The sequence below is a fragment of the Neopsephotus bourkii genome, unplaced genomic scaffold (assembly GCF_033783945.1).
Source record: "Neopsephotus bourkii isolate Nb327-2 ecotype Australia unplaced genomic scaffold, CSIRO-AGI_Nbou_v1 NB_1524, whole genome shotgun sequence".
NCBI lineage: Eukaryota > Metazoa > Chordata > Aves > Psittaciformes > Psittacidae > Neopsephotus > Neopsephotus bourkii.
The window spans coordinates 120,290-144,647 of record NW_026902000.1 but is presented as its reverse complement, the minus strand read 5'-3'; the positions used below and the strand labels follow the sequence as shown (position 1 = coordinate 144,647).

The window sequence follows — 24,358 nt, the reverse complement described above, 5'->3', positions numbered from 1 at the left end:
TAGCTGCTCTACAGCCTACTTGCACATGTGGTTCACAGTAGTTATATATACCAGGTGCATATATCATTTAAAAGACTGGTTTGATTTTTTCTTCTCTTTAACTATGGGGGTTTTTTTGCCTCTGGTCCAAGCCTACACATGTACTATAATAATGGAAGAGTATAGATGTATAAACTTGTTCAAAAAAGGTCTTCATGTATTCAAAAGCTTTCTTAAAGCCTAACTAGTCTGCACAACTGTCACTCTGGACATTTATTTCCTTCAGGTAGTTTTGGTGGAGGTTTTTTAGGGCACTGATTCATAAACGGCACAGTTAATTTATCTACAGAATAGTAAATCAGCATTGTCTTACCACTCCTTTCACTTACCACTTTTATCTTAGTAACTCATTTTAAACAAGCAGGAGTTGTTGTAAGAGAAAGTTCTGATATGCCTGGTCTAGCTCGTCATCAGTGTAAAGCAAGGATAACACAGTGCAACTCACAGAAGATATGAACTGAAACTACTTTCCTGCTCTCCTGTCTAAGGCATACTCTACCACCTTTTGCTCTTCTCTCTGAAGGTCACCAGTTCAGTGCAAAGCCAGGTTGCCCTTAAACTATAAACTGATGGGGTCAGGGAGGCTGAGAGCCAACAGGGACTACATTTTCCCCCCATCTCCCTCCCCTACCTACAGCGGGGACTTTGCAGCTGGGCTGAGCATGGCCGGAAGGAAGAGCAGGAGGAAAGCCAGCTGCAGGAATCCAGCAGGGCTTCGCCCCAGCCATCCCAGGTTTGAACCTGAGCAAGGGAAGAAGAAAAATAGACTTTCTGTCAAGCTGAGCTGTGCTGTAACAGCTCTTGGAAAAGGGCACGGCAGCAGAGGGGAAGCCTGGGCATCTCAAGAGCTGTCTGGGATTTTAATATCCTGTTTGACAAAATGGACAGAGCCACCTGCAGCAAGACCTTGCCCTTGCTGTAGCGGGAGGTGGCTGCCACTCTTTCACTGACGCACAGAAGCTTTGCTCTGTGCTGGGATGAAGCCATGGAGGAGCAATCAGACAAGCTGGGGGGGGGGATGGACACACACTGCAGTGCTTGTTTGCTGTTTCATTTGGTTGCAACATACTCAGGATAAGACAGTATAAGGAGTATTTCATCCCCAAAAATGTTCCAATCTGTATCCAGTCAGTATATCTATATCATGTGCTTTGAGCAGTACATAGGTTTACAGGACTAGTTTCACATTTCTAACAAGACAACTTACCATACCATGACAGTAACTACAACTTCCCATCTCCCTGACCTGTAAATCTTAATTTTCCCTTTCAAGAGGAGAATTCACAGTAAATGGGTCTCAGGGGACAGCCTCTAGAAAAAGAATAGACCTGGTATCTGCATAAGCACCCCATAAAACTTGGGTGGGGAAAGAAATCAGTAATTTATTGGATCTGTATGAGGCTAGACATGAAATCTACAACAGCAAAACCCTGACATGATTTCCACAGAACCCAACGTAATAAACTTGACAAATATAAGCAAACCAAGCTTATAACACTGTCCTGAGTGATCAAGTGTCATCTCCTGGTGTTTGTAAATAACCCTGAAAGAGACATTTTGTTGCATAAACAGATCTCTTTGCCGGTATGGGCTCAAGCTATGAAGAAAGCAGGATGCAACTTTTAAGCTCCTTGCAATTCAATCCACCGTAAAGAAATAGATGTTTTAAATATGAGTCTAAGGTTGGGTTTTCAAAGGAGAAAGTCCAAATAGAAGCATTCTCATGCTGGTGCTGCATCCTTTTACACACTGATCTGCTTTGTAGGATTTGCTAGGCTTGACTTTCTTTTCATTTTTGCATTAGTTCTATAAAAAGCGAGAAAGTGGAGGTCAAATGAAGCCTGTACTAGCTGGAAATTATTTGTCCCAGCACATCTGGTGCTACAGCAAATTTATTTATTTTTTTTTGGAAGAGGAAAGAACAAAATGTTATTTTCACTGCAAAATACCACCCAAACCCTATTAAGCCCACAAACTGTGATGTTACCTTTTGTTCAACACAGTAATTTGGTAAGGGGAGTGGGCAACATAAATGCCATTAAGGACAGTCAAACTGAAAGATGTTCAGCCTGGGAGAGGATTTTGTGGGTAATCCATTTGAGGGCTACTGTAACCAGCCTGAAACCCCTTTCACAAATATACTTATCTCTGATCCTAGTAAAACCTCTTCTGAATATCCAGTGTAATCTTATGTAGGGCTGGTCTGTACCCCTGTGTCCTTGCGCCAGTGTTGTCCTTTACTTAAATAGCACGTGTTCCACATGAGTTTTATGAGCAGCAGTCATTTCTTGTACCCATGTCTGGGTAGCCGAGCAAATAAAGTTCCCCACAAGGCTACTTTGCAAATGGGTAGAGAGCCCCACAGTGCTCTGTTCATGCACTGATCTGCACAGATGAAGCAACTTGGGAATAGTCTTGTTAGCACAGTGTCATGTTCAGACTAATCAGGCTTTGACTCTCCCCATGGTACTACACAAAATGCTTTGTTGAAATCTAAGTTATTGGATCTATCACATTCTCCTTTGTCTAGAAAAATCAGTTATCTTCTTAAAGAAAGTTACCCGGTCCATCTGGCAAAAATCTACCTCTTAAATTACAATCCCACTCTTTCCTGCTGTCTTTTACTTCATGTCTGGCCTTATTCTTTCATGCTTATATACACTTAATGCATATTGTTTCAAGGTTAGAATATTAAGCTTGCAGCTGCCCAATGGCTTTTCTATATCTCACAGAGGTACCTTAAGTGAATTCATGCTCACTCAATGCCTTTGAAAAATGCTCTCAAGCTATACAATGGAGCTCCCTTAACACAAAATAATGCCAGTTTAATGACTCCACACAGAAGGTTTATTGCTTCGAGGAAATAAAAAAAAAAATCTTTATATTCAAAAAGTAAATATCCACTCTGCTCCACCTCAAAACTGTCAGCATCAGTTTTCAGTCATTACTGTTGTTATTTTGGGAATTATAATTGCAAAGCGAACAAGCTGTTTCACCCACTGACTGGCATCCACTGCTTTCCCCTCTGAGCCAGTAAACTGTGCCCCTCCATACGTATTACACAGGCAACAGGTCTTTCTAGGAAGGGAATTTTGTGTTATCTAAACAGCTAGAAGATTCACCTTTGTCACAGCTGGCAGAAAAAGCTTCACATCTACCCAGTCTACCTTAAAGAGAATATTTTTTCCATCACCCATGTAATGTAGTCCAACACTGGCATCCTGTGGCCAGAGATTCAAGCAACGATTCAAAACCTCTCAGACTTCACAGAAAATGCCAGAAATCTCCTGGGTTTGATATGGGAAAATTTCCAAAATGTCAGGGCTGAGAAATTATAAACAGACAAAAACCCAACTATTTAATACAACGTCCTTTTGCATATAACTGTTTTCCTTTGCACTGGAGCTTTCTACCCATTCCCAGGACATTGAAAGAATTTTATAACCCTATGCATAAAAAAATAAGATGAGCAGATTGTGCTAGCATTAAGGTAACATCTTTTTCTGTAAATACTTTCTGTCCTATTGTCTATGGCGTTCCCAGCATGACTTCAGAGGGAAATTCATAGATCCTGCAATAGGTAGCACATAACTATGCAGCCTATATTTATAGAGAGAAAATACATACAAAAGGTTATAGTATAATAACATATATATGAAACCCCCATTCTTTTATTCTGAGCAGCTCATTTTAAATCGTCCTTTAAGACAGAAGCACAGACTACAATATGCATTTCTGATTTGGCACCTATACAAGAAACTATTTTTAGTTGAAAGCTTTCATGGCTTGAGTTTTTCTTTTGCATCAAAAGAGATATTCTTTCAGTTTGATTTAATAAATTATCCAACATTTCTGAAATATTTTGTCTATATTCTTGTTTCATGTTTTGAAAATTACCTGCACTTTGAAAACCTATCATACTGAGCAACAAAAACCAGAATAATGGGAACTGTAATAAATGATAGTGACTTCTTTCTAATGTAAATGCTCCAAATAACCTTTCTCTAATACATCAGAACTTCTACAAATGCTTTCAAAAACTTTCAGAAATGTATAAATATTATTCTTAGGGTAATTCAGATGAAAATACTACAGCCAAGTTACACAAAAGCTGTTTTTCATGAAGCACAGAAACCATTTTCCACAGAGGTGTATCAAACTCAGTATTTTTTGTCATTATTTTGTCAGGAGCCCCTGCTAAGGACAGTGTCCTCATAGCAAGCTCACCTGCACCTGTCCCATTCCAAATACTCCACAGATGCATGGTCTCAGTAGAGTGCACCAAGTCTATCCTGTCATTCCCAACTCTGATTTTTAAGTTTCCAAACTGATTCTCCTGATAGTGTAATACTCTCTCTACTAGCGTAGGCCAACAACCAGGGGAGGGAGATGAGTGATTTAAAAAGAACTGTTTGTAAGAGAGTGAGAGAAGAATATGACAGAGGGAGAGGCATCTAGTCTTTTAAAGTCAATCATTAGGTGAAGAATGTATCTCATGTATTAGGTGTAGATGTATCTCATTAGTTAACGAACACTGACTGTAACCAGCAGTGCAATGCTATACTATGCACCAAAAAGAAGCTTGCATTGTCATCACCAGCTAAGAGCAGCTGAGAGGATTGATCGGGAAGTATTTCACAACACAGGGAGCCCTGAGAAATTCCTGGAGGCAGTATGAAGGAGAGGAGTTCACCGGGGCTTACCTAGGAGGTTTCTGAACCACTTTGGCTTATTGTCCCATACAATAAAGAAGTAGTAGGCAGGAACTCCAGTCAGGGTTATTGCAAATCCAATCCCTGTATTCACTGGATCAGAGTAAAGTGACAGTGCAACCATGAAGAGGCAGGTGAAGGAAAACAATGCTGGAATAAATAGAGGTACCTGAAACATAACCACACAAAGAACTATTACTTTACATTGACCTTGCTACTGAATGACTGTGGCATTTGATGTTCCATTAAATGTAAATTGGATAAAACCCAGCAGTACAGGATAGTTCCGGAGAAATACAGGTGTCTAGAACATGGACACAAAATGTCCGTGACTGCAGAAACCAAGCTATGCAGAATGTTATGCAGTAAGTACCACAGAAGTCTTTTAATTACACACTAAAACACTGCAGTGTTTTACATCCTCGAAAATGTAAGGGCTGTAAATAAGTTACTTTGCAAAAGTCCTTTCTCTAATCTCCCAGTAGATAAGTAATCAGGTCTAACCTCAGTAAAGATATCCTCTTTGATAATTACCTATTAGAAAACACTTTAAAACACAACCAGGAGCTCGAGTCACCTTTTAAAACTAATAAGAACATATTGATTTTCTTCCTAAGGTAAAAATTAAAATCTAGAAAGAAGAGAGCAAATTAGACAATAATTTGACTGGTGATAAAGATTTTTGATAACATTATGCAAGTGGTAGCTACTGAAAAAGCACTTTCTGATTGTATGACTGGTAGTATTGCCAGTGTTGAAAGCAGAAAAAATAAAAATATCAGATTAATTCTTTCAATTTTCAAGAACATCACTACAACCACTATGGTAGCACCTCTCTGAAGGAAACACCTAGAGGCATGGTTGAGATGTTTGGTGTAACGGAGAGCTGGAGAATTCCTTGGAGATTATTCTCCTCATTTCATGCCTTGAAGCATTACTGTTCCTCTTTTGTGGACTGTCAAAACCTTTTTTTATTATTATTTTTAGTCAAAGTAAAACAGGTAGTGCTTTTGACCTTATTTATGGATATACACACAGGAATGCAACACTGCACATTCTTAGTTCTTCAAAAAATAAGCTTCTTGGCAATACATAAACAGGGATAGTTTCCTCCATTTTTTTCATGATGGACATTATCTTTCCAAATACATAACAGGACAACTTACTTTGTAAGATGTTACTTCAAACAAGCAAAAAAAATGGCCGAACCAAAGCTAAAACAGCTACTGTTCAAAGGGCCAGACTATTAGCACTTTCAGGGTTCACAATAACTGTTTGCAAATCCATTGCAAGTCCCAGACATCATACTAATAGCATTAACAACTCATTTGTGCATCAAATTGGCATATTGGATAGGCAATGAAATAAAGGTTTAATATTAATGCTTATGCTTAACATGAATTCTTATGAATTAACATGGTGGCAAAATTATTCAGGCCTTTATCAAAGAAGAGATTAAATAGAGGACTGGCTGAAAATCAAGTTGGCACATGTAACCCCAAGATGTGCAGTTTGAATCCTATGGACTACACAGGACTAGAGGCATTTTCACACAGCCTGAATCACACTGCCTCAATGCAGCAGATAGGCAAAACTAAGCAATTACCTTTGGCACAGCAGCTTCAGTGGCTGCCACCGAAGCACCACGGAATAGACAAGAATTACCTTTCAGAAGTGAAGATAGCTGAAGAAGCACTGGGGATCTTGCAGGAAAACACTCAGAGACCTTTCAGTGCAAAAGACTATTTTCTATTGACTCTACTTTTCTCAAAAAAGAGCTTAGCTTTCTACATCATAAAATACTCCTTTACTGTCTGGACACACAATGGATAAAAGGGAGAAGGATCCATGTAAACCAGTAGAGAGTAGAGGTTACCTTGAAAGGACGAGGCATATCAGGACGTTTATATCTGAGATAAATCAACCCAGCAACTACCAGTCCAATAAAAAGCCACCTGGCAAAACTGAGGAAATTCAGGAGGCTGTAGAGATCACCGGTGAATAACATTATCATTGTGAGAGGATGCTGCAAAAGAAATTCAGAGCATAAGAGAGGGGGGTTAGTGGATTGTTCTTTATTATTTTACAGCCACAATGTCAATTTTTTCCACAGGGACAAGTAGCACAGCCTTGTGCAGAGACCCCTGAGGGCCACAGATGTGGGGCCTTCCTTTGTCATACAATCAGGTGTGTAATCGATCCAGCTGTCCCCTGAGATCACATCTGATAAATATATATCTGTCTCATGTGGCCACGTATCTGTGACCAATACATATTTGTCCATCGTGTCCTAGAAAAACACACACAGGCATACAGCCCACTGCATCACCAAAATGCTTGGGCATCCTGGGCACTGTTCTTGTGGGACCTGAGAAATATATTAGCCCACTGTTTTACTCGCCCGTCACTGACGCAGATGACAAGAGGAGCTGAGTCTTGGTCACATCTGATCATATGAAAGCAGAGGTTTCCAGGTGTCTTGTAGAAGGACAAAGTCTTACAGTCCTGCAACCTGTAACAGGGGAAGTCTGCAAAGAGGGCACGGTAAGTGGTAGCTACACACTACAGGATGACAGCTGGGCACACTGGTTTGCCAACCAGCTTGTACTTTCACTGTGCCTTTCAAGCTTGCAGGGTGGACTGACTACACATCAGAAATGCAAACATTTCTAAGCACAGAAAATCATTGAGGTGTCACTCAGGCAACTACTGAAGAACAAGAAAGAGAGGGGACACTAGAATAAATGTATTTCCTCATTATAAAGCTGTTCTGAAAGACAAGGTCTCTGTGAGGCAGGTAAAAGCTCACGTATAACCTAGTGCTGTGCCTAGGGTTAGGTTATTAGCGTAGGCTACAGGGATCTATTTTAGGGTAGTGTCTTGACAAAAGCATAACTTTTGTAGCTTGGATTAACTCTGCAGGGTAATCCGCCCTTCCCATGAGACAGCCTATGCCCACAACAACACAGTCCTTGTATTTGGGGATGAAGCAATGAATCAAATCCAACACAGCCCTTATTATTCAGCAAGAGGGATGATCCTGGCAGCCACAGCCTCTCCAGGTATATAATGAGGCAACAGGTGAAATCAACTGCAGATGCAGTAAAACACTGGGCTAAATCTTAATGTAAGGAAAACTAACTTTTATTAGTTACCTAGATTCTCAGCCTCTTTGTCTCTCTCTCTCTCTCTCTGCCTTTTAAGCAGTGAAGACAGCAAGAATTTTGGACCAAAAGGGTCAATATTTGAAATGTGGGTCTCTGGATTCCAGCCTCTAATGACTTACAAAGTGCTTGGTGCTTTATGCTGATACTAAACAAACTCCTCTGTAAAGGTCAAAGGAAATTTTACCACTGCATTATATTGGGCAAGATTTCTTCTATATAGACTCAGCCCCTAAAAGTTTAAAACCTCAGTTATAAGTATGATAAAGCTAGAAAAGGCCACAGACAATGAAGAAGAGGTATCAAGAGATAAAGAATAACTGTGATTGCACGATTTCTTGGAGCTGTTTCATACACATCTATCAAATACCAGAACATACATACATGAATGGATCTCTTAATTACTAAGAATGGTTTCCTTATTTAGCAAACCTCAAACACTGAACATGTTTATTTTCTGTTTATCCTCAAAAGCTTTCTTTTCTTACAGTGTGGAGACCTTGACAGAAGAAATAAACCAGGAAAATGCTAAAAGGCAGACTATTGATGCAGAATATGTTCTGCAACTACTCTGTTTGCAATAAGGCAAGAAAAAATTATCTCTGAATGAAAGACATCTTCATGTGGGAATATGACTTTTTCAAAGGAAATCAATGCATTGGTGTAACAGAAGCAGATGCAATAGCAGAAAATATATTTCAGAAAAAAAGAAAGTATTTCATTCTACAGAAAACAATGCCTTTACGTGAAAGATACTGCTACTCACTCAAAGCAATAAGATGCAAAGTAAATGCTTATGTAAAATGAATTCCATAAAACTTTTCGCCATAATCACATTGCCTAATATTGAAAATGTGGAAGCCTGCAGTTGTATGTGCACATATAAAATTCAACGCTTTAGCTGGCGCTTCAGAAGTGAGCTTATAAGCATGTAGCTCAAAAACTGATTTAAATTCCAGCATAAGCATCTGATCTTACTACCACAGACTCATAAGGGCACATGTGTCTTCTGCCATGGCTAGATCTCACAGATGCAGAGGTTCTGTCCAGATACATTACAGTCATTAGTCCCAAAAAAGAGCTAAATACCCATGGTTACAAAAACTGCAAGTTAAGTGAAAATCTTCAAAGCACTTTGCAAACTGAGGTTTGAGGTCAGTATTTTGACATTTTGTCTTAACATTTTACCATACAAATTAGCCTGCAATGCAAACACATGGCCAACATTTAGCTCTGCTGCTATTTTGGAAGTCAGTAATAGGATTTCTACTATAATGCTGGTGTATTTCCTTAGACAATTCACAGACTATTGCCCAGGCACACGTTCTCTCATTTTTTAATCACCACTACACTGCACTGCTGAGGGTTCCCCTTCCATTATCCTAATGCATAATTGTTTGCATTTTTCACTATAAGGTAGTATAATGAGCCTTTAGGGTGCTCCCAGATGCTGGTGTTTAGCTGCATTTTCAGTTAAATGAATCCGTTTTTTTGTTTGTTTGTTTGTTTAAGTGGAATTTGTTCCTCTGAAAGGGAACTAGCTTATCACTAGCAGGACCTTAGAAACAAAATGCAATAAGACATGAATGAGGTGGAGATAAGTAGGAGATAAGTAGACAAGTGCTACCAACAAGATTGCAAGGAGGAGATGATAGAATAAGAACAACTCCCAAATCTCCTTCCTCTCTTTACTGTCCTCTGCCCTGCCCAAAGCCCACGTACACATTAATAAATGAGACTCAAGCCGTGCCCAAATTCTGTTCAAATCCTCCAGAGCAAGGCTGTAATATGAATTCTTGTGCAGGAACATTTGTTTATATGATTTACCAAAACAATGACAGCTGGCAGAGGAGTGTGCTTGCGGACATGAATCATGGAGAGAATTTCCGGAAGGTGACCCTCACGGGATGCAACGAAGAACATCCTGGTGGGAAATAAATGTGGACAGATTTTAAATGTGCTCATTACTGCAACTAGGCAAAGCAGCTCATGAAAGTCACAGAGCACAGCAGCACTTCTTAGGCTTGTTTGAGGCATTCTGAATGAAAAGACTAGCAGGAGAAGCCTATAAGCAGAAATCAAAGTCATCTCTGAAGGTGTCCCCTCCTTACTTTATGCTATGATCAGTGTTTGGAATTGGTTAACATTTTTTCTCCGATTTCCCTCCTTCATATGAAACAAAGCAGCCATTAAGTGCTATGCTCAGAGGGATCCACTTCCAAATATTTCAAAGGGTTTTAACAATAAGAATCAAACCCAGCAGGAACAAAGGTGAGAAACAGACCCACATCTGGTAACCATTACAGTCATTTCTCACTTCCTGCTAAAGGAATGAATCCTACTCGCCTATCCTCTTGCTTCCTTGCTTCAAGTGTATATCCTATGCCCTTCACCCCCAGTAATATTAGCAATGCTTACCTGGAGACCGCAAAAATACCGCCATTCATAGATCCAAAGCAGGAGAGAGCAACAAATACTGGTACAGCTAAAGAAAAGTTTCCCATCAGTCGTTCAGCAAAGGTCTGTTAGAGGAGAGAGAGAAACACAGTGATTTTTCCTAAAACACAAGAGTCATTTTTATCTATTAACTAATCACTAATAAGTATGATAAGTTCTAGTTATACACCTTTTCTACATCCCTCACTGGCAGTTATGCTGTGCTTGTTACCTCTTATTTTATGTTGCCAACACTACCGTGGATGAGGTCTCCCACCCTTACTCCTGACTGTGTGTGGAAAATCGTCAGTTGAGGCAATATTGTGGTGGTCCTTTTTTTTTGTCAGTTTAGACCATTATGACTCAAAAAAAAAAAAAAAAGAAAAAGAAAAAGAAGACCTAATCTGAATGGATCATGGCCTGATCTGCTTACCTAATAATTTTTTCCTCCAGTCTTCACTTAGGTGATACTACCAAGTGGTATAGTCCATCCGTCCATGTTTTTTTGTTCTAGATTACCAGAAGAGCCTTAATTGGAGTTTGAGGCACCACAGGAGACATGCACAAATTTCTTCAGGTTTGCAAAATCTTTTCTTTCTAAATCTCCCATGAGCTACAGAATTTGGTCATTTTTAAATACCACGTCAATTGAAATAGCCACAGGCAGTACCACTACTGGAAAGTAAATGGAAATTTTTATTTCCTCATTGTGAGTCAGATACCGTAAATATGAACATCAGTGTCATCACCACAATTCAGCAAGAACAACCAAAGTAATACTGCCAAGCCAGGTTGTTTTGCAACTCCTTCCCAAATGAACTTCAGTGTTCACAGCAACCCCCTTCCTAAGTACTCCAGATGCAAAGTTGTACAGAGACAAGAAGCAAGACAGCTTCTTGATACAAAAAGCAGTTCAGAACTCCCACTTCCACAAGTATCTGTGTTTTTACTGCTTCCCAGTAGTCTGGCCTACAGTTTAGCACAGAATTATTCAAGCATACGCTTGACTATAAAATTTAAGTCCTATTGACTTTGTTTTATCAGATAAATAAATATGGTCTAACATTATACCATGAATGCTATCTATGGCCTTAAGTGCAATCCCACTCAACCAAAAATCAGACTAATTTCACCAGGATACCACTATATGGTGTAAGAGGAGCCACAGAAAAGCCTGATTGTATGCTTCCCCCAACTTTTTTCCCCGAGAAATAAGAATACATCAACAAACACAACTGCAGAAGGGATATAGCTTTGTATTTTTCTTCTGTAACTTACCACTGCTACAGCTTTTGAAAGGAGCAATTCCCCAGCACTGATTGTAGTGAAATAAGCCACGTTTGTTAACACATAGCCAACTGTGACGATAATCATTGAAATGCATATTGCGAGGGGTATGTTTCTGAAATACACAAGGTAGCTCATTATTTTGCAATCTGGTTGCTATTCCCTGAACATGAAACAAATAACATGAGAAGAAGCCACTAATGATGGTGAATGCACATTTGGTGATCCTGAAATACCATAATTGAAAAGTACCAGTAAAAAAATAACACATCTAAACAAAATCATCTATATAGAGCAAATAGGTTTATAATGAAGAGGTGAGAAACCATTTGAGGAAGGAGTAATTTGGGGACACCAAGAGGTTGTGATCCCCATGCTTCCCATGCAAGAAGTATTGCCCATTTGAACTGCCTACCCATATACACTTTCAAGCTGAGCCCAATGGGAAGGCAGCAGGCATCAGTGCTTGAACCAGCAATAAAGCAGATGACAGACACAGGTGATCCAGCTCTCTATCAGGAGAGCAATCACAATAGCATCTACAAAAACCTACTGCCACTGAGTGAGTGCCCATCTGGAGGTGGTTCAACACCTTCCCCTGGATGCCAAAACGTCTAACATTTGGAATTCTGCTCTTTCCTCTTCTGTGCAATTCCACTCTTGCACACCTTATCATATCCCAAATATCTCTATATTCTTTAGGGATACATGAAGGCAGAATATGACACAGAAATAGAAAAAGCAGAAATTTGTACTGTTAGCACACCACAAACATTACTGAAGAGCACAAACCTAATATTTTAGCTAAAAAACAACAATAAACAAATAATAATGTTGAACTTGTATAGAGAACATCCTCCCAGTCAACAAAGCAGAAAAGCAGATTTCTCTTTTCAAAAAGAGGAACAGAGACACAGTGAATTTGTCCTAAGCCATACTGCCAGCAAATGTTTGAGTTAGGGGGAAAAAAACAGATGCTTCAAGGTTTACGCTAGTATCTTTTCCCTTGATATCATTGCTTGATATCATTGATACGTGCATTGTACAAAGAAGAGTCTCAGATCTGAAACCAATGTTCAGTCCTTTAATGCCAAGGCTGAGAGATGCAGCTGGAAAGATGCTGCATGTGCACTCCCTCTGAGGAGAGCTGCTTCGCAGCTGGTTGCCTCTGGCTATCTACATTAAGACAGCTTTTGAAGAGATGGAGAGGTTGCCATATGTAAAGAACCCTATTGTGAAGGTCAACCCATCAGGTGGGAGGAGAGACAGAATGAGGAATCCTGATGTCCCAGAAGAGATTGTAAGCACAGTCCTAAAGGACTATTGAAATTATCTCAAAGGAAAAGGTGTTTTGAAATCCAAGCAAAGATGTATTATTTTATGGTATTTTTCTCAAAGAAATACAGCTGGGTCTGAATTTAAGGATTCTCTTGACTATCAGTCCTTATATCTCAACAAAATTCTTATTATACCTGTACAGAGCTGAAAAGCAGTGTTAAATGGAGACTAAAATAAATAGAGCAGGACAGTAAAGCTGTCGCACACCTTGCCTATGAAACCATGATGTCAAATACTGTCATTAACCCAGGCCCACAGGTAGGTAAGAGGATCATACCATTTTGCAGCACTAAATCTGGGTAGACAGGATGATTCTGCATTAACCCATTGCTACCTCATACAGTCTTAGATGAAGAAGCTGGAAGGAGGGAAGCCAGTCAGCTTGTAGGATGTGCTTGTTGATGGAAAAGGCAACAGCCAGGACCACAGCAAACAACCCAGAACACAAGTGCTGTATTTCTAGGAAAACCACAGAGTTGCTGACTCAAGCATCATTGCAGAACTGCATGTTGATATATCTGCAGAAAAAGCTTTTGTAGGTCAGCTGCCAGATATTTTGCAACTAGTATGTTTAAGCTCATTACTTGACCTGGGTGTAAATTAAATTCAACCCACTTGGCATCTGATTCAAGGTATGGATACGTGGTTTTAAAGCCTCTCAAAACAGAGATTTTAATTATATCTTGTGCATCATAGCTTCAACCATGAAGCTATTGGATAAATCAGCACTAACCAAAACCTTAAAAAAGTATTTCCAGTCAAAGATATCAAACTTGTACTATTTTCACAAATACTGTTTGAATGACTGGAACCGCACTGTTGAATTTAACTAAATTTTTCTATTCTGACTCTTACTTAACAGCTGCTTGCACTGGAATAAAACCTGTAATGCTATTACCAATAAAGATTACCTCCTTTCCTTGGAGGACCACTGTACCAATTTTTTTGTATTTTAGATATTCTCCTAAACTTCCAAATCTTTTCTCCAAATCAGGAAAAATCATACCTAGCCTCTATTCTCCATTAAACTGTCTCTATCGATGCAGATTTAACCTTTTCACATCTGTACCCTATGAATCAAACACAACATGGGATGGTAGCACACATAAGCCATGTTTCTGATATAATGCAAATTCACAACTGCCACACAGCTAGACAGGAGATGTTACAGAGAACAGCATTACTCTCTGCAACTGGTACCCTTCTAGGTCTGAAGTTTTAGCCTAGAGTGTGTTTATCCTAATTTGTTTTTTAGGAAAGCCTGCTGGAAAGGGTATTGAAAGCATTTGAGAGGTGCTGTGGTTTAATCCTGACCAGCAACTACGCACCATGCAGCTGCTTGCTCATGCTACCTCCTCCCTGGTGAGATGGGTAGGAGAACTGGAAAAAAGAAAAGTAAAATTTGTGGAGTGAAATTGTTTAACAATCAAAATAAGCCAAAGTAAAATACAGTAATAATACAAATACTACTACTGCTACTACTAATAATAATGAGTAAGAAGAAAAGAGGAATAAAACCCAAGTACAATACAGTTGCTCAACACCCAGTGATGGATATCCAGCCCCACCCGACCAAGGATCAGTCCCTTCTGGGTGACTCCCCCCAGTTTATATCCTGAGCTTGACATGCTGTGGTATGGAATACCCCTTTGGCTAGTTTGGGTCAGGTGTCCTGTCTCTGCTTCCTCCTGGCTTCCTGTGCCCGTCCTCACTGGCTGAGCATGAGAGACCAAAAAGTCCTTGATCAGGGTTAAGTGCTACAGAGCAACAACTAAACCGTTGGTGTGTTACCAGCATTGTTCCCAGACTAAAGCCAAAACACAGCACTGCACCAGCTACTAGGAAGAAAATTAACTCTATCCCAGCTGAAACCAGGACAAGAAGTTAATAAAAGCTACTGCCCTTCCTAACATGCTTTTTAACACAGCTTGACCCTTTAAAGTCAGCTGGTCATAGAAGACCCATTTTATGAACTCTAAGCAATTATATTCCAAACCAGTGAAGTCAAACACCAGGAAGAAACCAAGTAATTAGGCACTGTGGAATCTTTTCTTCTCTTGCTAGGTGACAGAAAGCAAGATTATTTCTAAATGCAGACTGTGGCGTGATTCTTCACTCTATTATCCCAGTGCCGTGCTGCTGGGTGTCTGCAGATGTCAGAGATACAGAGCCAATGCATTGAAACAGAGAGGGGAGCCCTTTTTAATGCTCACTGCAGCAGTAACATTCATGGAGTGTGTGGTGGCATAAATGACAGTGCAGCTTAATAGCTAGTCTTTTTTTTTTTTCTTCATTTCTCCCTGGAAAAGCACAATCAGAAGAAGATGAAGCAAAGCCATGTAATTTAATAGTGTCTGAGCTGCAAGCCCACAAATAGCAGCTCAGTCCAGAACATGAGGCTGGAACATATTGGGAGGCAGAGGAAGGGGGAAGCGGTGATCTACTGAGGAGAAACTTTGCTGCAATAAACAAAATAATAATTGCTTATTGCTGAAGTCAGCCATTGCCGAGACCCATATTAGCATCTACAAATACATGGAATCAAGAGGTGCTGTGATTAATCCTACCCCTTTTGCCTCTATTCCTGACTTTGATTCTGTCATGGCAGGTGGCGTCCTTTCAAGTTTTGAATCCTCCTTTTCTCTTAGCAGATAGGCTAGATTGTAATTTTTTCACATACTGACATGGTGAGAACCATTTGATCCCTTCAGTATAATGGGCTGTGCTGTATGCTGCTTTTTACATGGAAAACATGCATTCCATATAAGTAAATTTATATCAAAACATACTGCTTTGCTTTCCAGGTTTCAGGATTGCTACAGCTCACAGAGTGACTAGCTAGGAAGGGTGAGAGATGTTGGTTGGGCTCTGGAATGCGGCACTTACTAAGCCAAGCCTATACATTTTCTGTTCTTGCAATGAGGTCCTGGGAATATTAAATTACCAGGTCTCTCTTGCTGCTTTCTATATTATATTTGGTGGTGTTTTTTTCCAGTGTCAGGTTATTTTGATAAATTTGCACTTGTGAATCCTTCTGCCCAACATTTGCCCTATGGGCAGTGCAGTGGATGAATGGATTTTTTTAAGAGTGCCCAAATCTGAAAGGAGCTCACTTTGAAAACTGTTTAACAGATTGCAAATGGTGAATAAATTATCACAGAAGGGAACTTTTGAAAAGAATCTTAAAATTTCTTTGGTGGTAAATTTTCAACTAAAGAAATACAGCATATACAGATCCATGCTCACAAAACCCAAGCAAATATTTGCCTGGAAAACATGTGACGTAATTAGGACTTTTTCTCTCTTTTTTTGTTGTTTCTTTAATTTTAATTATGACAAAGTATCTTTCACAATTTCCATAGCACAGTAAAGACGTAGCTTATCTTACTTAATGTTACCAGTAATTAAATGATTTGTTTAGATCTTCTTATTTTTCCCATCTGGGTCCACTGGCACAGCTTTTTCCAGGACAGTCAACTCAGACTGAACATTTGTAAAACCTGGCCTTGAAGTGGATGCAAGGAAATTATTTTGGCACAGCCTCTAAACAACAAAGGATGCAGTGACAATACGCTTCATCCTTGTGAACTCGGGGTATATTTGACTGTGTGCTTGTCGTTTCACAGAAAGAACAGTCCACAGTGGTCGCAGCTCTTAGAGTTCACTGCTGTTATAAAAGTTGCCATTAAACTGGGATATGAGCTGTAGACATCTGGGAATGTTCCTCAGCTGATTTACTGGCATTGTTGTTCTTATCCCCAGGTTCTCACTCTGGCTTTTTTCTTCCTTCCTGCCCTCCCCCATCCCTTGGTCTGCTTTGTGTTTTTTTCTCTAAAATGTCTGTAGGAGGTAGATCAGTCTCAGAGCAGATTATCAGAAGACCTATGATTCTGAAACACCAAAGGTCAAATCCAAAACCCAGTGGATTATCCTGATTAACTGAACCCTATGCCCTAGCTCTGGGGCAGGCTCTAGAAGAAGGAAATTTGCTTCAAAGCTGTATACAGCAGAGCTTGGCAGTGCATTTCACCCTGTATAGCCATGGGATGGGCTAGGTGTGTTCCTAATGATGAATTTCTTTGTGATGGTAGACACCTCAGTGGTTTTTTCAGAGAAGCAAAAGGTAGGTGTGCTCTTTCTTTAAGCTGTTGCAGTTCTTCATTACAATTGCTTTGTATATAGGGCAGAAGGGGAATATTTGGTTTTGAATTGTAGTTAAATCTTAAAAAGCATGGAGATTCAATTTTAATTAACATTCAGAAGTTTAGAAGCTACCCTAGCTGTCTCTCATCTGATTTTATTAAGGCTTTTTAATTGCATTGCTATTTTCCTGATTCAGGCTACCTCAATTACTTTTCTTCCATTTTGACACTGTTTTTCTTCAAAGTTCTGGGAGAAAGATGAATATTGCAAAATACTTTCATGGCAGTGGCTTCCCCTCCTACCCAAGGAGCAGTCTGCTTGAATATCATTTTGGCAGTAACACACAAGACAATTACAAATCATTGTACAAGTTTGGGTCTAATATCAGCACCTCAAAATTTACTCAAAACCAACTGATTTGAAGAGTTTTCTCAATTCTGAAATCTGTTGAGATTACATTCCAAGAGGAAATAAGAACTGCCCTGCAGTAACCAGTAGCCACTTCAATGATAGTTCAAGTCCTGGGCCTGCTTTAAGTAAGTAAATTATTGCAATCTCCAATACAAAAAAAAAAAAACAAAACAAAAAAAAAAAACAACAGATGTATTGGCACACATATAATACTATGGATTTTAAGAAACTGGCCATTCTGAAGGCTTTACCAGTTGGACAAGATTTGCGTCTTGATTCTAAAATTTTTTTCCTAAGAAATGCCATACTGAAATGGATCAAGCTTTTCATCAGAAGTTTTAACTTCAATGAATCAAAATCTTAAAGTAAATTCTTGCATTTTCTGACTCCCTCTAGTCTAAAACTTTCTCCTTCTAGGCAAATCCCCCCAGCTGAAGTCTCAAGCAGAAGTAAATCTGTCAACAGCTTTGAGAGACTGAGATTTAAACCTGGCTGTATTCACATTGTGTACCAAGTCAAGTTGGCAAGACAGATCTCCCCAGAGTGCCATATTCATTTGCATCATAGCCCAAGCCCTAACTTGTGAAGCCAATGCTTTTTCTGAAACACCTTTCTTCAAAGAGCAGGATGGATTCCTCTAAAACTTGGACTACTAGCTAGAGAGGCCTCTCATGTTCAAGCAGGATCCTGAATCTTTTCACATGGACTGCATAGCATTCCTGGCTTTCCCAAAGAAAACTAAGCCAACAGAACAAACATTAAAGATGGTAGCTAAATCCACAAAGGACTTTCAAGGTCACAACACTGTGTTAGTCACTCTGTCTGTGCTTGGCCATGCATGTTTCTTGTACAGCAAGCATGTGAGCACTGTTCGGAGCCAGAAAGTGAGTACAAGAGGCAACACACAGAGCTGCTGGAAAAATATGACGTGCAAATTAAATGGGGGCCTAATTTTTAAAAATACATCTTTAAAAAAGAAATAGAACACAGACTTGAATCATAAGATATAAATTATCCCCTGTGACTTCTCAGTCAAGTATTTGATAAACCACTTCCGTATGTCCATCAAGTGCCAATATTCAACATCTTCACATTACCTCACTTGCAAAATAATTGTACAAAGTTTATAACCATTACCCAAAGACATATAATCAAACCTGGATTTTATTTTGTACTGTAATTTGTCCCCAAGCCACATTCCTCCCCAGGACCTAAAGGTCCTAAGGACCTAAGCTGGCTTTTCTTTCCCATGGAAATAGTCAAGCCTAGCCACCTGTGCCTTCAGATGAGCTTGCCCCAGGGAACTCCAGCATGCTTATTATCAGACAGTTTTAACTGGGGAACAGACAGGTGCCTGGAAATACAGGCAGCAGCTGAGCAGGATCTGTAGCAGAAGATCTGCATTTAGCACTTCAGAACCTGAATTGACTGTGAAGATGTTCAGATAAAGATGCTCATTTGTGTAGGGCAGTGCAATAAAGGTGTGGTTTAGGCTGGACCTGTAACTTAAAAAGTGTCTGCCACACCCTTTAACAAAAGCTTGCTTTTAAAATGCAGCACAATCTAAATTCAGAGGATTCAAACGCAAATCTATTGTCACTCCTGGGTCTGAAGAATGACTTGCTTGCTTTTACCCAACATCAGCCTTTTGACATCCCCCTTTATTTATTTGCCATTTTTGCCTACATGGCTAAGCAAGACTGAGTAATGCAAGGGAGCAGGCTGGAGAGGCTGCTATCATTCAAAAAATGAGCTGCTCAACTTTGGAGCCTGGGAACAAGCAGCATAAATACAAAGCACCTCACTCAGCTCTGGTGGAGGGTAGAGGAGGGTACAGCCCCACAGCTGAACTTCTTAGGAAGCACTGCTGGTAGCATATTAATGATTCTTTATGGTATCAAGAGAAGACATATTCTTAGGTGCATAAAGGGATGAAGGCAGGAGCCTTTGCATGAGTCAGATTTTTTATACTTGTTAAATTCCTAGACATTTAATTTTGAACAAGAGACTTTCCACAATGCAAAGGATCATAAAGGAACAATTTGTTGCTGTATGTTATCATTGATATTTCAGCATGAATGAAAATTGCACCATTTGGTGATGAAAAGAGCAGCTACTTGTAATAAGGAGCACCATGAAAACTGAAATATCATTTACTAAGAAAGACTCTTCTTCTGAAGGAATTCCGAATGAGAAAAATGGCAATGGTGGTTGCCTTGAAGCATTAGCATTTTAAAATATATAAAAGGCTTTAAATGAAATTAAAAGGAGATGTCTTAACAATACTGCACTACCATGAAGAGGGCTGTCTGGCAGAAAAAGAGTTTTCTCAGCAGAAAGCATGGAAATAAGGGTTTTGCTAAGGACAGCCAAGCAGTCTGGCTACAGCTGTGGGACAGCCCATACAGCACACAGAAATAACTCTGTAAGAAATGACTAGGTTCTGACACAGAAATCTAGAAAACTCCAAGTTTGAGCTGAAATATGCCTTTGTAGCATGTCATAACCAGAGGCACTTGAATGGAGCTCAAATGGGAACTTTTCCCCTTTTATTGTCTTCAGTGCTTTGAGAAAGGAAATATCAGTGAGCTGAAATCTTCTTGCTAAAACTCCATAATGCTTGAACTAGAATTGCATGAATAAAGGACCCTATCCAATTTGGGGGGGGGATGTGCTTTTGGTTTCTGGTTTCTTTTAAGGAGTGTTGAAGTAATGCCATGAAAAGAATTATACAAAGTCTTCAAAATTTTTTTTTTTTATATTTTTTTTTTTTAAAGGCTGGTGGCTTTGTGTCGAACCTGAAAAATCCTAAATATAAGCCTTAGAGAACTAGTATCACAGTATCACAGTATGTTAGAGATTGGAAGGGACCTCAAAAGATCATCTAGTCTAATCCCCCTGCCGGAGCAGGAACACCTAGATAAGGTTACACAGGAACGTGTCCAGGCGGGTTTTGAATGTCTCCAAGGAAGGAGATTCCACAACCTCCCTGGGCAGCCTGTTCCAGGGTTCTGTCACCCCCACTGAGAAGAAGTTTCTTCTCAAGTTTAAGTGGAACCTCTTGTGTTCCAGTTTGTACCCATTGCCCCTTGTCCTATCATTGTTTGCCACTGAGAAGAGCCTGGCTCCATCCTCGTGACACTCCCCCTTTATATATTTATATACACTAATAAGGTCACCCCTCAATCTCCTCTTCTCCAAACTATAGAGACCCAGCTCCCTCAGTCTTTCCTCATAAGGGAGATGCTCCACTCCCTTAATCATCTTAGTTGCCCTGCGCTGGACTCTCTCCAGCAGGTCCCTGTCCTTCTTAAACTGAGGGGCCCAGAACTGGACACAATATTCCAGATGAGGTCTCACCAGGGCAGAGTAGAGGGGAAGGAGGACCTCTCTCGACCTACTAACCACCCCCCTTCTAATACACCCCAGGATGCCATTGGCCTTCTTGGCCACAAGGGCACAGTGTCGGCTCATGGTCACCCTGTCGTCCACTAGGACCCCCAGGTCCCTCTCCCCTACACTGCTCTCTAACAGGTCGTTCCCCAATCTATACTGGAACCTGGGGTTGTTCCTGCCCAGATGCAGGACTCTACACTTTCCCTTGTTATATTTCATCAAGTTATTCCCCGCCCAACTCTCCAGCCTGTCCAGGTCTCGCTGGATGGCAGCACAGCCTTCTGGCGTGTCGGCCACCCCTCCCAGCTTAGTGTCATCAGCAAACTTGCTGATAGTACACTCAATTCCCTCATCTAAATCATTGATGAATATATTAAATAATACTGGTCCCAGTACCGACCCTTGAGGCACTCCACTAGATACAGGCCTCCAACTAGACTCCGCCCCATAGACTACAACTCTCTGGCTTCTCTCCTTCAGCCAGTTCACAGTCCACCTCACTACCCGATCATCCAGACCACACTTCCTCAATTTAGCTGCAAGGATGCTGTGGGAGACAGTGTCAAATGCTTTGCTGAAGTCAAGGTAGACCACATCCACCACTCTGCCATCATCCATCCACTGTGTTATTTCCTCATAAAAGGCTATGAGATTGGTCAAGCATGACTTCCCCTTGGTGAAGCCATGTTGACTGCCCCTCATAACCCTCTTATCCTTGATACGCCTTAATATGGCACCAAGGATAAGGTGTTCCATCACTTTCCCAGGGATGGAGGTGAGGCTGACTGGTCTATAGTTACCTGGGTCCTCCTTCTTGCCCTTTTTGAAGACGGGAGTGACATTTGCTTTCTCCAGTCCTCAGGCACCTCCCCCATTTCCCAAGACTTGGTAAAGATGTTGGAGAGCTTTCTAGCAATACTGAAACCCTTCTGCAAATTAAGTTCCTGCTAGTTTGGATAGTGACATGAAATAACCAGAATTCTTCATCTTTTCAAGAATCTTGGACAACATGGTCAATGAGACATGAGATTTTTAAGGATGACTTATCTTTGCAATTGCACACTCCTCAGTGTACCCTCTGTCCGCGTTGCACTACTCTTCCATGCTACAATCATAAAATGGAAGTGTTAATCATGGTTTACACAAAATTTACTGCATCATCTTATTCTGACTCAAAATCAACGCATTAAAACCCATATACTGCTGCTATTGAAAAGCCCTACATTCTGGCACTCCATAGCACACAGTCCAGTACTCGCCTCCCTGACATCTGCATTTGAAAGGAAGCCTAGAGGAAACACAAGCTTTGTAGAACAGGACTAGTTTATGTGTTAGTTTAGCAAAAGCAAGCTTGCAAGGGCTTGTTTCAGTAACCAGAATAAGCACAAAGCAGATGGCAGGATTTGGGCCACTGTGGGAGAAATTTCTTTCTTAAGAGCAGTAAAAATATGGAATTCATTGAACTCCAGGGTAGATCCTCTAGGACAGCATCCCAACTATGACAACGGTCAACACCATGCCCAGGTGGCCTACAGCTGGGACCTTCTTGTGCCTGGGATAACCTGCAAATGAGAAAAAGACTCTCCTCATGACCTTCACAAGCACCAAGCAAGAATCCTAAAGGAATTGTGTTTGTTTTTCACATCTATAAAAATATTTTTTCCTTAGAACCACAAGAAGCTCATCATCAAATGGGGTTTTGCCCAATGAAAAGGAATTGCATGATCTTCTGTGCTCCTTGTGGATGAATATTTATTGTTTTTTCTTAGCAGCAGGTTTTTTGCTGTAATAAACATAGGAAAATCAGAAGCACCTGCCATTCCTTCACCATAGTATGAATCTAATATTTCTTTTCTCTAAAATAACCAGCACAGAAGTTAAACTTCTTGCCATATTAGGGTGCTCTTATTCTCTATTCATTCTCATGATCTATGGAGGAGGTCTCTCCATCACTGTTAGACCTTTTAAAATGATATTGAAACTAGACTTCTAAGGGACATTTCAGTCCACCATACTTTGAAAAAATTAAATAGTGTTATTATATAGTCAATTTTTTCACCATGAACTAAACATAATGACAAGGTGAAGACGCAAATAACAGTACTTGCTCACAAACTGTTACATGTGAATGAGGATTGACATAATAGACCTCAGCAGTGCAACTTGTAAAATGCAGATTATTCACTTCAAAACTCCTCTGAAGCCATTATAATCTTATATAAATCCTCTTAGTTTACAGTTCATGAAGGTAGGCTGTACTGTAATTTAAATGATTGAAAACCCTTACAGGTTGTTAGTTAACAATATTATTTTGTTAAATAAAGTATCATTGTTACTGTGCATTTAAAATTCCAACATACTCAGAGCCAAATATCAAAATATAAGCTGCACTGTAAGAAACCTGCTTGCAGAACACCAGTACACCCGTAAGCACATACATCAAACAGCTACACGTAGGGAATGAGCGTGCAGGGGAATAGGAATCTGAGCACTCACTGACTACAAACAACCTAGAGCCTCCTCTGATGGCAATTCTGTTATCACACAGAAAGGGGTATCTCATCCACAGGAAAGATGCACAAAGCTTAATTGTCTTGTTTTGATACGACTATTACATATCTTAAATACAAGCCAGCATTTTCACTACTTATTGAAGTGAAACAAAGATGACAACCCCATTGAATGTCCCATCCAACAAGACCATATCAAAGTTAAGGAAGTTATTCTGCTACCTGAACCAGGTGGATTATATTCCTTTTATTGTGTATGATAATACCATTGCTGCTGATATTTTGATGATGCTGTTCTAAATGATAAGTACTCTTGATGACATGGTACATGTTAATAACTGTGCAGTTGTAAAACTCCAGTCTGATGCACGTTAAGTACAACAAAGAACATACTACCCTTGCAATTTTAGTAGTTCATTCCTTTGGTTTATTCTCACATTTGGTTTTTATACCAGTAAAAGAAGCTATCTTACTTTCTCTGTCAGTTGGTTGCCAGCAACAGCCTATAGTAGGTTTAAATGACGCTCTAATAAAAGAGTTACTGCTAATGACATGCAAGATGTTGCTATAGTTTCCAGTATAACACCACTCTCACCTAATACTGGCTTAGCACTCTAACAGTTTTGAGACTCATCATTAAATGGAAAATGAAACAAAAAGGGCACAAAGACGCTCATCCTCTTCTCCAACCAGGATGCATCACTGTACAGATAGTGCTGTGAATTAAACTAGAGGTCCCTGCCGTAGGTAGCTACCCATAGGTAGTGTGTTGGCTTGCTTTTACAATTAACAGGAATAACAGCTGAAAGACTCCCATTATTTCTATGCAGAGGATGTAACTGACACTGAAAGAACCCATGAGCGGACTGCTCTACACCTGTGGAATTTCATGAGGAATTTCTTTGCAACTGATTGGTTTTAC

General features: G+C 40.0%; 1 protein-coding gene across 1 annotated transcript in view; it reads right to left on the bottom strand.

The window, feature by feature from the left end:
* Positions 1–24,358, bottom strand: part of SLC7A11 (solute carrier family 7 member 11) — a 67,262-nt gene that overhangs the window by 1,256 nt on the left and 41,648 nt on the right. Inside the window, exons 7-11 of the mRNA XM_061369928.1 lie at positions 11,630–11,753; positions 10,334–10,437; positions 9,743–9,839; positions 6,628–6,777; positions 4,743–4,920 (exon numbers count right to left, since the gene is read on the bottom strand). Coding sequence (XP_061225912.1) covers positions 4,743–4,920; positions 6,628–6,777; positions 9,743–9,839; positions 10,334–10,437; positions 11,630–11,753 — 653 coding nt within the window. The remainder of the gene's footprint in view (positions 1–4,742; positions 4,921–6,627; positions 6,778–9,742; positions 9,840–10,333; positions 10,438–11,629; positions 11,754–24,358) is intronic.